General features: G+C 50.6%; 1 protein-coding gene across 1 annotated transcript; it reads left to right on the plus strand.

The window, feature by feature from the left end:
- Nucleotides 1–509: 509 nt before the first annotated feature.
- LOC111139480 (centromere protein V) lies at nt 510–11,726 on the plus strand. Its single transcript, XM_022491747.1, has 5 exons — nt 510–925; nt 3,407–3,505; nt 4,689–4,758; nt 9,925–10,039; nt 11,339–11,726. The coding sequence occupies exons 1-5, from the start codon at nt 510–512 to the stop codon at nt 11,461–11,463; spliced, it is 825 nt and encodes a 274-aa protein (XP_022347455.1). The 3' UTR covers nt 11,464–11,726.
- The last annotated feature ends 295 nt before the right edge of the window (nt 11,727–12,021 follow it).

Here is a 12,021-nt window from a genome sequence, read left to right on the forward strand (position 1 = left end):
GCAGGTGCCTGGCCATTTACGTACGTTAGTACACTTCAGGGGCACGACGGCTCCCCTAAGGTAGGTACTGCCCTCATCTTGGAGACGAAGTTAACCCAGCTTGGCCGCTCGGGTTGCGGCTGTGAAATCAGGGCTGACCCTGGACTCCGCAGACCAGGAAGGTAGGAAGAAGGGCTCTGGATTCAGAGGCGACTTAGGCGCCTCGGCAGGTGCCCATGGGCTCTGGGTGTCGGGAGCGGAGGCCTGAGGCGCGGTCCCGTTAGGCCTGCGGGATGGAGCGGGCAGGTGCAGGCCCCGAGATGCGCGCGTGCGCGGCGGCGAGCTGGGTCTGTAATTTGCAGCCCGGTGACAGCCAGGTGCAGCAGGCTGGGTGGCGGGCACGGGTGCAGCGCCCCCTGGGCGGGCCGGTTGGCTGGTGGGCGGGGGCGCGCGCGGAGGCCGCTCGGGGGCGCGCGCGGGACGGCGGGGACGCGCGGGCGCTGAGGCCTGCGCGCCCGGCTGCGGGAGCCATGCGGCGGGCGAGGAGCGGCGCGGCCGCCAAGCCACGCGGGCAGAAGCGACCCGGGGCCTCCGGGACCTCCGGAGCCCCCGCGGCCGCCCCCGCGGCCGCCCCCTCGGCCTCCAGCGCCAGCCGCACCCGGCGCTCCGCGGGTCAGGCCGGGGGCGACAGCCGGGCGGCGGCGAGGCAGCCGTCGGCGAAGCGGCGGCCGAGGCAGTCGTCGCCGCGGGCCCAGGAGGCGGGCCCCGGGCAGCCGCCTCCGGAGCTGCCGCCGCTGCCGCTGCCGCCGCCGCCACCACCGCCGACCCCCGTCACCCCGGCTACCACTCTGCCCGACCTGGGCGACCAGCGGGAGCGCTGGGAGACGTTCCAGAAGCGACAGAGGCTCACCTTCGAGGGCGCCGCCAAGCTGCTGCTGGACACCTTGTGAGTGCGGCCGGGCACGGGAGCCGGCGCCACGCGAGCCCCCTCGGTGCGGGAGCGGCTGTCGCGCGGGCCGGGCCAGCTCTTCCAGTCTGCTTCGTTCACGCACCGGGACCGACGCGTGGCCCCGCGTTAGCCCCGGGCGCGTCCCTCATTCGCACCGCCGCGTGCCTTGGCTTGGTGCGGCCGTGCGGCCCTGGACCGGACAGGGCGCTGCGCCCCGGGAGCGTGTGGAGAGCCGCGCCGCGTCCTGGGACACAAAGGGTCTGTCCCGGGGACAGCCATCGTGCTTGGGACGCTGTCTCTCCTCTTGGCGCGCCGAAGGCGCGGGGGCCTTTCCCAGTGAGAGGAAGATAAACCCCACGACTTTGCGCCTACCTGACTCGCTTTTTATATTTGCGCACGTGTTTTTTTGGAGAGTGGGTGGGAGGGCGAGGTGGCGAGAGGGGGAGAAAAGCTCGAATAGTTTTGAACCCACCGGGAGGCGAGATCCCGTTATTGTTCCCGGCGCTCCCTCGGAGGGAGCGGGAGTGCGGGGGAGGGGGCATTGATCCCGGGGAGAAGCGCGCGCAAAGAGATGCTCGGTATTCTGAGCAGCGGCGCGGTACCCAAGGAGAGGGGGAGGGGGAGGCCTTGGTTCTCCGCCGAGTGATGCTCCCGGGTGGCTCGCTTTCCTTCGCCCCCAGCTTTGCTCCTGCGGGAGAAGAACCTCCATCCAGGTCCTTAGATCGCCAGGGGAGGATTTCAGAGTGTCTGGGATGTTCGAAATAAGCTATTACCTGGCAAGGGCCGCCCTCTTTTCTCCAAATGTAATAGCATCTAGATACCTGCCCTGTAGAACAGTTGTGCTACAGAAAAATATTTTAGTGCCCCAATAATCTATTTCTGCGCCCATTATTTTGTGAATTCCAAAGAGCGATCAGAACCACAGGAAAAAAAAAAAACAAAAAACAAGGATAACCCAACACTTGCATAACAACCTGAGGGTAACTCCTCTTCTTGAACAAAAACGTTCCTTTGTCCTTAATCCGGAAGAAGTTCTCTTAGTTAGGATGAGTCTTCTCAGAGATAAAATACTTGGTTTCCTGTGTGCTTCACTTTCTGATTTATCTTGGGTTTAGGGGCTGAACATTTTTTTATATTCATCATTAAATATGTTTGAGCCACCAGTTGCAAAATGTAGGTGGTATAAAGATTCTCAGAAATGTAAAACTCAAATTTGAAGTAAATTTTTACTTTAAAACAAACTTGATAAATGGTCAAGAAAAAGATTTTTACATGATAAAACACATTTTACATGATAAGACAAGATTTTTTTTTAACCTATCAGATTGGTGTGAGTGCATACATTTATTTAAATAACCAACCAGAGCTCACTCACTCAACTTATATGCAAAAATGAATGTATAACTCTGCACTCTTTTTGTTGTTGTTATTGTATAGAAAGAAGTCTGGAGGATTATATAGCTAGTAGTTAACTGTGGATCCCTCCGGGTGTTAAGATTATCAGAGACTTTCCTTTTTAACATCATCAAATATTGTAATATTCTAATTTTTTTTTTACAACGAGCATTATTTGTGTATGCAGAAAAGGTTTTAAATACATCAAGGAAACCGATTCAACTTGGAAGAAAACGGGAAAACATTCAGTCTTAATAATCAAAAAAATGCAAATTAAAACTGCTGCAAGCTATTTTTCTGGTAATCATTGCTTGAGCAGGTGCGGTGAAATGTTCTCCATTACTGAGAAACGTTCAGCCCTTTTGGAGGTCAGTTTGACATTTTTCAAACTTAATAATGTTCCACTAAGGGTCTGGCTTATATATGTTTTAAGAGGATTAAAATAGTATGTAATGTGTATGTATAGCTCTGTAAAGAGCCCTGTTTATGCAAAATCCTGGAGGGGAGTATAGCAAAATTCCAAGAGCCTTTCTCAGAAGGCTTTTCCAAACCACCAGACTCAGGGTGCCTTGTCTTACTTTTTCATAACAGCCTGTGCTGCCTTTATCACAGTCCCTTAAAGATTGCTTGGGTAATTTGATGACTGCATGAGGTTGGTAAGGCCAGAAACCAGGTCTGCTGTACCTTGTTTATTGCTCTCTCTCTCCGTGCCTAGCTCCAAAAAACTCTTAGTAGGTTTTTGACATGCAAACAACAATGTTTAAGTGGTAGGATTAGGTCCTTCACCCAACTCCCATGTCCCATGTATCTGGAATGTTTTCTTTCTCACCACTTAACGAAATATGAGAAAGAAAAAAGAGAGGTCAAAGAAAAGGCTCTGAATCCTTTCTTTTATTTATTTCTGTTATTTATAATTGCCAGTCCAGCCTCAAAAGCAGAAAAACGTGGAAGGGGCCATCGTGTAGAGAAGACTTTTGTCCTATCTTGCTTCCTTCTTCTAACAAGGAGGGAGAGAAGAAGCAGGAGCCGGTCGCCGAGGTCCCTATCTTTCTGATTTTATTTTTTTCCTGGGGTTTCATTTAGCGAGTACCAGGGCCTGGTGAAGCATACGGGAGGTTGCCACTGTGGAGCTGTTCGCTTCGAAGTCTGGGCCTCGGCCGACTTGCACATCTTCGACTGCAAGTGAGTGTTTCTCTCCCCAAGTTGCTGGGAAGGACTTCTTAGTTAAAACGGGTCGCCTCAAGCAGCATCTGGGGAGTCAGGGTACCCATGAAACAGCATCAGGGAGCTGATTGTTGTTGGCGTCAGGTGACAGGGACATAAGGGTTCATTGTTCTTTTTTTTTTTTTCGCCTTTTGTATGTGCTAGATGTTTTCAGTAATAAGATTTTTTAAAACATTGGGGGGGGGCTAAAAATAACTTGGCCTGCTGTGTGTGTGTGTGTGTGTGTGAGTGAGTGAGTGAAAGAGAGCATTTCTACAGCAGAGCCCCCCAGGGACACAGAGTAAGGTCCCCCAGCTTCTGCCACTCAGCATCACCCCAGACCATACCGTTGGTGGGTTGACGGGGAGTTGTGGTCGCTGGACATATGTCAGTCTGGGTACTGAATGGGAAGCCTTGGGTGGGCACAGTCTTCCTAGGGGTCCAGAGTTGGGCACAGGTGAAGGGGAAATGAGCGGAGGATGTGCATCCCGGGGAGCTTACCATGTTCCAGGCCCTCTGGCTCTGTTCTCCATGAGGCAGATGGTTCTGCCAGGATCTGTGGAGGGTTTCCTTTGAGCGCCTTCCCAGGCGTTGTGATAGAACAAGGACAGTGACTCCTGAACCAATAGTTAGCATATGACTCATGGTTCGCCAGGATCCAGTCCTGTTGTTAGAGAACTCTGTATGAAATCAGGAATTTTTGTCAAGGCGGCCTGAGAAGGGGGTTTAGATTTCATCCCAAAGGTGATAATTTGGAGGGCCCATGTGACTCAGAGCTAGGCTTTCTGTGATTACAGAGGTGGGAAGCAGGAAATGGAAGCTTCCTTGTGCGTTTTGGTGTGGGTATCCCAGAGGCCTCAGACTGTAGCTATGCCTGATACTTGTTTTATAAGCATCTCTAGAATCCAACAGTTCCCTTTACTGTAATAAACGGGGGGCGGGGGGGCAGGGATGTGGTTGCGATGGGCCTGGTTTTCCCAGGGGTGCGTGGCTTTGACTGCCCAACAGAGGCCTGGCCATCCACCTGGGCTCCCCCTTCTCCAAATGGCGCCAAAAGGGGCTTCCCCTCCTGAGTCGGCCTGCTCTCCGGACATGCTGGGTGGGGCCCCATTGGAGCTTGTGATGCTTGTTCACAGCCTTGGAATTCTCTGTCTTTTTGTAGCTGCAGCATTTGCAAGAAGAAACAGAATAGACACTTCATTGTCCCGGCTTCTCGCTTCAAGCTCCTGAAGGTTAGTGCTGAGGGCAGGCATGAGGAGCCCCTGGCTTCTGGCAGGTGCCTGGGGGCTGGGGGTGGGGAGTGCGGGCAGGCGGCAGGGAGCAGAGCAAGACCTCTTCCTCGATTGTCCTTGTCATCTGGGGTTTCATGCGTATTTCTGCAAGGTCATGTTATTTTCCCCCCTTTATATTTTTGATGCATATTTGATAGTACTGTGGAAACATTAAAAGACAATCAAAAAATAATATGATCATTCAAATCCTATCAACCAAAAGTAACCGCTGATTTATTTGGGTATATATCCTTGTCCATTATTTTCTACCTGGTAAATGGAGCTAAATAATAATGATGATGACATTGTATATGTCATTATCAAAGTAGGATTTTGTCTTTCGTTCTGCTCTATGACCGATTTTTATTATTTCCCACTGAAGAATATATGACTTAAACAAAGTTTTTTTTTTTTTTTTTAAAGATTTTAATGTCAGAGAGAGAGCACAAGCAGGCAGAGGCGGAGAGAGAAGCAGGCTCCCTGATGAGCAAGGAGCTGCACGTGGGGCTCGATCCCAGGACCCTGAGATCATGACCTGAGCTGAAGGCAGTGGCTTAACCCACTGAGCCACCCAGGCGCCTTAAACAAAATTTTTTTAATGGTGAATTCAAAATTTCCTTGAGGTGCGGCTGACGTGTAACATTATTAGTCTTAGGGGTACATCAGAATGATTCAGTATTTGTATATATTACAAAATGTTCAGCACAATTAAGTCTAGTTAACATTTGACACCAAATGTAATTAATTACAAAATAATTTTTTTTCTTGCGATGAGGACTTTTTTTTTTTTTTAGATTTTATTTATTTATTTGACAGAGAATGAGATCACAAGCAGGCAGAGAGGCAGGCGGGGGGGCGGAGCAGTCTCCTTGCCCAGCACAGAGCCCGATGTGGGGCTCGATCCCAGGACCCTGAGATCATGACCCGAGCTGAAGGCAGAGGCTTAACCCACTGAGCCACCCAGGCACCCACCCATTTTATTTTTAAAGACTTTATTTATTTGAGAGAAAGAACAAGCGAAAGAGAGCACACAAGTGGGGGCAGGGGCAGAGGGAGAGGGAGAAGCAGGCTCCCTGCTGAGTAAGGATTCTGATGGGGGACTGGCTCCCAGGACCCTGGGATCATGACCTGAGCCCAAGGCAGACACTTAATTGACTGAGCCACCCAGGCACCCCTCCATGCCATTTTATAAATGAAAGTTTATACCTTTTGATCTCCTTCACCTATTTTGCCCCCCTCCCCACCGGTCTGGCATTAAAATGGTGAATTTCATGGCATGTGAATTATATCCCAATTTTAAAAATCAAGTTCATGTCTAATACCAATAATGAATACTAGGAAACTGAGATTAAAACCATGGTGCCATTTTTTTCTTTCTTCTTCTTTTTTTTTTTTTTTAAGATTTTATTTATTTATTTGATAGAGAGACAGTGAGAGAGGAAACACAAGCAGGGGGAGTGGGAGAGGGAGAAGCAGGCTTCCCGCCAAGCAGGGACCCGGATGTGGGACTCGATCCCAGAACCCTGAGATCATGACCTGAGCTGAAGGCAGACGCTTAACCCACTGAGCCACCCAGGCAACCCCGTTACATCCTCTTGTCGGATTGTTCCCTTTGTCATTACGTAGCGTCCTTTGTCTCTCCTTAATGGTATTTGTTTTCAGGTCTGTTTGGTCTGATGTCAGCATTGCTCTCCCTGATTTCCTTTTGCCTCCATTTGCACGGTCAGTGTTTTTCCATCCGTTTGCTTTCCATCTGCATCTGTCTTTAGGTCTGAAGTGAGTCTCTCATAGGCAGCATACTGATGGGTCTTGCTGATTTAAAAAATTGTAACTTTATTTTTCCAAGGAGTTTTCTCATGCTTCGTACAGATTTTGAAAGGTACAAAAGCAAATCTTCCCTCCGTTCTCCCTCAGTCCCCAGATCTCTTCCTCCCCCACAATCATTTCCTAATTTATTTATGCTCTTATTCCTATACTTGCAGCATTTTTTTTTTAAACATATTTTCTTATGTGAACGTACCAGAAGCAGTTTGCGATGTTTGAACTTCTAGGTCGGGTGCCATTTTTTCCCCAATTATAAACAACACTGTGGTGAACCTCCCTGTGCGTAACTCTCTGTTAATTTAGAAGTTATTTTGTTCGGGTCGATTTTTTTAGAAATAAAATCGCTGGTCAAAGAATACAAGCTTTTGGGGCGCCTGGGTGGTTCAGTTGGTGAAGCATCTTCCTTTGGCTTGAATTGTGATCCTGGGGTCCTGGGATCCAGCCTCACATCCAGCTCCCTACTCGGTGGGGAGCCTGCTTCTCCCTCTGCTGTTCCCCCTGCTTGTGCTCTCTCCGTCTCTCTGACAAATGAATAAAATAAAAAAAAAAAAAAAGAAAAAGAAAAGGCTTTTGGTACACTGTCGCTAATATGGGGTGGGCTGGGGCTTTCACTCTATCCTGGGTTCCCCTTGCCCCAACTGTGGCACGACACACTTTGCTATTCCCTTGCTGTAATGGTGTGTTTCCACGTCTGTCTCCTGTATGAAATCACTGGGGTCTCCGAGTGCCATCTTCTTTTGCGTCTGATTAGCCCCTGGCCTCGCAGGCTTGGTGTTGAATAGGTCAGCCCCTAACTGAGTGAAGGAATGTGTGAGTCCTGGTCTCTCCTAGTGAGTGAGATTTAATCCTGGACACTTGGGGCCACCTCGTCTCCTTTTCTTTGCCCGTTGATCCTTTGTGTGGGTGCCTGGTGGACGAGGGGGACCCTTGGGCCGCACACTGCTCCCCATATTCCCCATAAAGCCAGAGAATGCCGGTGTGTTCTGCTCAGAAGCGTGCTAGAGGCTGTGGCCCGGTTCAGCTTCGCCCTGAGCGCCCGTGACCGATGGTTCCTGAAGGTGCCACCACGTACAGCCTTAAGCTCTTGGGTCTCGGAATTGGTACTTTTTTCCCATTTTTCCCTCCTTGGGCCTGCTCATCAGTGAATTCTCCTGGTGCCCTACAGCATCATCTGTGGCCCCAGCCTGTTGAAGGGGTGTTTTTATGTGTTTTTGTTTTTTTAGCTTTTTTAAAAAAATTTTGTTTATTTATTAGAGGGAAAGCAGAGTGAAAAAGAGAGCATAGGGGGAAGGGCAGGGGGAGAGGGAGAAGCAGGGTCCCTCTGATGCCCCGCTGAGCAGGGATCCCAATGCGGGACTCGATCCCACAACCCAGGCATATGACCCAAGCTGGAGGCTTAACTGACTGAGCCACCCAGGAGCCCCGAAACAGCTTTTTATTCTTTTATTCTCGAAGCTCGTGGAGGGTTTTGAGCAGGGTGGTAACAAGGCCTGCTTCAGCGTTTTATTTTTTAAGATTTTATTTATTTATTTGACAGATCACAAGTAGGCAGAGAGGCAGGCAGACAGAGAGGAAGGGAAGCAGGCTCCCTGCTGAGCAGACAGTCCGATGCGGGGCTCGATCCCAGGACCCTGAGATCATGACCTGGGCCAAAGGCAGAGGCTTTAACCCGCTGAACCACCCACTGAGGCGCCCCACCTTTAGCGTTTTAAAAGCTGGCTTGGCTGCAGTGTGGGGAGGTAGCCACGGAGACAGGTAGGTGGTTAGGAGGTTGCTGGGGTGGCCAGGCGACAGGCGATGGGAACGTGGGCTCGGGTGGTGGACACGGAGATGGAAAGAAAATAGATACTTGAGATTTGTTTTAGAGAAGTGGCTCTAGACCTTCAGTGAGTGTATGATCACGTGGACGGCGTGTTAGGGGCCCCGCTCCGGATTCTTTAGGTCTGGGAGGGGGACCTCGAGAAAAAGAAAAGATTTCATGTATTTATTTATTTTTAGAGAGAGCAAGCTGGGCGGGGGAGGAGAGCGAGAGAGAATGTCAAGCAAACTCCGCACTGAGCATGGAGCCCGACGTGGGGCTTGATCTCACAACCCTGAGTCATGACCTGAGCCGAAACCAAGAGTTGGGAGCTCAACGGACTGAGCCACCAGGCGCCCCAAACTGTCTCAATCTTTTTAAAAGTTTCCGAGTATCCCAGTTTCGTGAGTGCCCATCAATCCTTTGACCAGTCTTCTATTGACGGCTGTTTCCAGTTTTTCCCAATCTTTAGCCTTGTTCCAAACAGTGCTGGAATGTCTGTATACATGTCACTGGACACGTATGAGGTTTGATCGTAGGATTAACTCCTAGAAGTGGAATTGCCGTGTTAAAGGATGTGTACATTTTCAAATTTTGGTAGATGTTGCCGAATTCTACCAATTTATGTTCCTATGGTATTGGAGAGCGTACTGTTTGTCCAACTGTTTTTTATTTGTGTCCTCCTGACAGTGAAAAAAAAAAAACCTCATTGCCGTTTCTGAGTGTGCCTATCATTTCGTAGGTGAAAGAGTGATTTGTTTTCCTTCTTTGTCATCTTGCCCAGTTTTCCATTTATCTTCTCCATTAAGGAAATGAGCCTTGTGACCGTGATGTCTGGCAAATATTCTTTTTTTTTTTTTTTTTTAAAGACTTTATTTATTTATTTGACAGAGAGAGCGGGAGAGGGAACAGAAGCAAGGGAAGTGGGAGAGGGAGAAGCAGGCCTCCCGCTGAGCAGGGAGCCCGATCCCAGGACCCTGGGATCATGACCTGAGCCACCCAGGCGCCCCTCTGGCGAATATTCTTTTCCTTGTTTGTCCTTTGTACGTGAATTCAAGTATAGTCAATAGTTGTCTTCAGATCCTGGACAGAGCTGTTCGGGGACATGAAGAGCCCATCGCTAGGGTCACCTGTCTCCCCTTTGAGGCCTAGGAGGCAGGCATTTTCAATTTTCACTCCCTGGCGTGGACAGGTTGTGCTGCCTTGCCGAGGAGCTGGGACAGCTGGAGGCTGAGTCGTCCTATGTGCACTTGACTAAGAGAAACCACGAGCCTCTGTGCTCCGGCCTGAGGTGGCTCTGGGCAGCGTGGGCAGGTCCCTGTCCTTGCGATGCCTCTGTCTCTGTGGGAGACTGGACATGTCCTCATAACCCGGAGAGCCCTACAGAAGGGCGTCCCCTCCCCATGGAGCCTTTTAAAAGAGTGGATTTTTTTATGACCAAAAAAAAGAAAAGAGAAAGAGTCTCTTTGCAAAAGGGAACATCTATTTCGCCCGTTCCCCCGCAGGGCGCTGAGAGCATAACCACTTACACGTTCAACACGCACAAAGCTCAGCACACCTTCTGTAAGAGGTGCGGCGTCCAGAGTTTCTACACTCCGCGCTCCAACCCCGGAGGCTTCGGTGAGTGAAGGAAGCCGGCTGCCCATGCCGTGGGGATCACGGGGACACCTGCGGCTGCCCTGGGTTCATTTGCCAATTGCTAGGCTGGGCGCTGGCCTATCCGGCTTGCCTCTTGCTTGGCCGGGCTGTGGACTGGGAGTCTCAGAAGCACATGGCTCTTAAGCAATGCTCTTTTCCAGGGATGGGTTAGAAGATTGGCTCTGGTCACCCATCCAGATCCTGCCTTCATTTGCTGGTCGCTGGGGGCTGACTGTGGAGGGGTAGACCCGGAGGCGAGAGGAGGGGCCCGGTTGGGGGGGAGGGGTGGAGTGGTAGGGGAGGGGATTTTCACCCCGAGGATGGTTCAGAGAGTGAGGAGTACTGATAATGGTGTTAAAAAAGATTGCATTAAAAAAAATTTTTTTTTTCAGTTTGTTTAAAATGTAAACAGTGAGAATCCCCAAGCCCCTCCTCCTCAGGTCCGACTTGGATCAGAGTCCAGTAAACAGCCCTCAGATGGTTGTTCAGAATGACACCAGTTGCGGTGTGAAAAGTGAAGTCAAGAAATTTTGCTTCCTTTTTTTTTTTTTTTTTTAAGATTTTATTTATTTATTGTCAGCACAAGCGAGCACAAGCAGGGGGAGCCACAGGCAGAGGGAGAAGCGGATTCCCCGCTGAATAGGGAGCCTGATGCCGGTCTCTATCCCAGGACCCCGGGATCAAGACCTGAGCTGAAGGCAGATGTGTAACCAACTGAGCCACCAAGGTGTCCCTCAAAAAAATTTTTTAAAGCAATCTCTAGGACCAACGTGGAACTTGAACTCACGACCCTGAGATCAAGAGTTACGTGCTCCGTGGACTGAGCTAGCCAAGCGCCCCCATCCCACCCCATTTCTTTAGCAGCTCCTCTCCACCACGTGGAGAGGCCTTTCTGCCTGCCTTAAGACTCAAGAAAGGCTTTTGGAAAGTAGAAAATCCTATAAAGCCGGGCAGGTGTTTAATACTTAGAAAGTTTTACCGAAACCCTGGACGGGGCCGGTGAATTCTTCACACTGCCAGTCTGAGGTTGTTCTAGGCTTGGATTTTGGTACTGTGTGCTCTCAGCATGGTACCGAGTGTTCTCCAGCCCTGGCATTCCCGGCTTAGGGAGTCTGACCCACGCGAGCCCGGAAGGAAAGGGAGCCGGGAGGCTGCCGTCGCGGGGTCGTAAGCTTTAACAGTGATCACCACTGGTGCTTGCAGGTGTGTGTTTGTCTGCGAGGCAGCCTATTGCCCGCTCTCATTCACACCCGGGACCTTTCTCTGTGTCCCCTCCCGCAGGAATCGCTCCCCATTGCCTGGATGAGGGCACCGTGCGGAGTGTGGTCATCGAGGAGTTCAACGGGACCGATTGGGAAAAGGCCATGAAGGAGCACAAGACCATCAAGAACATGTCTAAGGAGTGAGCTCCTGCTTCTCCCGTCCCGAAAAGGAGGAGCCATGGGAGCCAGCTGCCATGCTGGCCCCGCCGCGCGCCGGTGGTGCCCGTGAGTGTGGCTGACCCAGGCCACTGGTCCCAATGGCCCACGGCCACCCTGATCTCTGCAGTTTGCTCAGCCACCAGCTTCTTTAGGCAGCTCTTCGTCCTTCCAGCCCAGATTTTGATGTAGGCTAGTTATCCTTTCTCTTCTCAACTTTTGTGTGATCTTTTAGAAAAATAAATATTTTTAACATGAAAGCAGTCACTGTGGTTTGTCATTTTCTCCGCTGCTTTGATTTTCGTCCTGAGGCCAGGCATTTCGTCTCGGATGTTTATCCACCGCTGTTACAATGTGTGCGACCAGGGGGACCTCGGGGGCTCAGTGGGTTAAAGCCTCTGCCTTCGGCTCAGGTCATGATCCCAGGGTCCTGGGATCGAGCCCCTGATCAGGAACCTCTGCTCAGCAGGGAGCCTGCTTCCTCCTCTCTCTGTCTCTCTGCCTCCTTGTGATCTCTGTCAAATAAATAAATTTTTTTAAAAAGTC

Source organism: Enhydra lutris, unplaced genomic scaffold (genome assembly GCF_002288905.1).
Source record: "Enhydra lutris kenyoni isolate GAN:26980312 unplaced genomic scaffold, ASM228890v2 scaffoldscaffold109, whole genome shotgun sequence".
Taxonomy (NCBI): Eukaryota; Metazoa; Chordata; class Mammalia; order Carnivora; family Mustelidae; genus Enhydra; species Enhydra lutris.

What these genes read in the sequence shown, in the direction of transcription:
- LOC111139480 (XM_022491747.1), top strand. Translation starts at nt 510, where the DNA reads ATGCGGCGGGCGAGGAGCGGCGCGGCCGCCAAGCCACGCGGGCAGAAG. An exon ending in CTCGCTTCAAGCTCCTGAAG is followed by an intron (nt 4,759 to 9,924) that starts GTTAGTGCTGAG and finishes GTTCCCCCGCAG; the next exon opens with GGCGCTGAGAGCATAACCAC. An exon ending in CTCCAACCCCGGAGGCTTCG is followed by an intron (nt 10,040 to 11,338) that starts GTGAGTGAAGGA and finishes CCCCTCCCGCAG; the next exon opens with GAATCGCTCCCCATTGCCTG.